We start from the raw sequence: 1,143 nt of genomic DNA on the forward strand, positions 1-1,143 counted from the left end.
CGCAACACCGAGGGTTGCGATCCCGTTGCCGGTCCCCGGTACGGGTGCGACACCGAGGGTTGCGATCCCGTTACCGGTCAGTAAAAAAGACAAAAAGGAAAAAAAAAAAAAGAAATTGAAGGCTGTTCAATGCTGTTCTCAATATGTATTTGCTTACCCTAAACTTGAGTACTGGAGTTGAGGTGAAAATAGGCTGCTGTAGGCAGGGGAGCCCAAAAGCTCAAACTGTGTCTGAGCCACTGATGGAAGCTGATAGGTGAAGTTCCCTTTCACAACTGCCAGCAGTGACTTTTCCTTCTCCCCTCCCTAGTACCGCCCAGCATCTTCTGGTAACTGTCAGGTGGCTGTAGTTGAGTCACAGGAAGAGCCAGTCACTAGGAAAGAGGTAGGGTAAGAAGTAATGAAGGATGGTGAGATGAAAGGGGAATCACAATGATGGGCAAAGGCCATTGTCATACCCAATCTTGGAACACACTTGTAGTCACATCTTTTCAAAGTTCCAACTAAAGTTGTTCATATGTTTAAGCAGAATTTATAGTCTCAAACAGGAAATTACCGTGGAATTAACAAAATAATTTACTTTGTCTTTCAGGTATGGGCACTAGAAAAAGAATTCTTCCATCAAGCTTAACTGATTTGTTATTCATTTAATGGCTCGCCCTCCTGTTACTTAATTATAGGTTAGATAGAACTGTGTCTTTTCTGCTTTATCTTTTCAGTTTGCTGTTCCTACAGCCATATTGTATTCTGTGTCAAATAAAATCCAGTTAGATTCTAGAACAGATGCTGTCTCTTGTATGTGAAATAAGTGAACATAAATGAGTGGTTCCCTCTTCCAAGGCTGGGAAGCCAGCTTTCGAAAGTGAATTGTTTGTTCATTAGAGCCAGGGCAGAGTTGTCCTAAGAGCACATCCCTTGGTTGTGAGGAATCCAACTGAGCAAGGGGGTATTGTGGATTGCTGGCACCTGAAAATGGCCATCAGTCCTGTCTTCCTCCTGTGTGACAGCAGCAGGCAGCTGAATGAGAGAAGAACATAGGATTCAGTCATGAAACCCAGCTCTGAGTCCTGGTTCCACAGCCTGGTTACTGATGACAATCTTGGGCAAGTTGCTTCTCTGCTCCAAGCTTTCCTCCTCTGTAGT

The 1,143-nt window shown here is 44.1% G+C and overlaps 1 protein-coding gene across 1 annotated transcript in view; it reads left to right on the top strand.

Annotated features, from left to right (window-relative positions):
• The window catches only part of RBX1 (ring-box 1, E3 ubiquitin protein ligase), a 20,749-nt gene extending 19,967 nt beyond the window's left edge, over positions 1–782 (top strand). The window contains exon 5 of the mRNA XM_008566690.1: positions 593–782. Coding sequence (XP_008564912.1) covers positions 593–605 — 13 coding nt within the window. The 3' untranslated portion in view covers positions 606–782. The remainder of the gene's footprint in view (positions 1–592) is intronic.
• Positions 783–1,143: the final 361 nt, after the last annotated feature.

The sequence above is a fragment of the Galeopterus variegatus genome, unplaced genomic scaffold (assembly GCF_000696425.1).
Source record: "Galeopterus variegatus unplaced genomic scaffold, G_variegatus-3.0.2 Scaffold262, whole genome shotgun sequence".
Taxonomy (NCBI): Eukaryota; Metazoa; Chordata; class Mammalia; order Dermoptera; family Cynocephalidae; genus Galeopterus; species Galeopterus variegatus.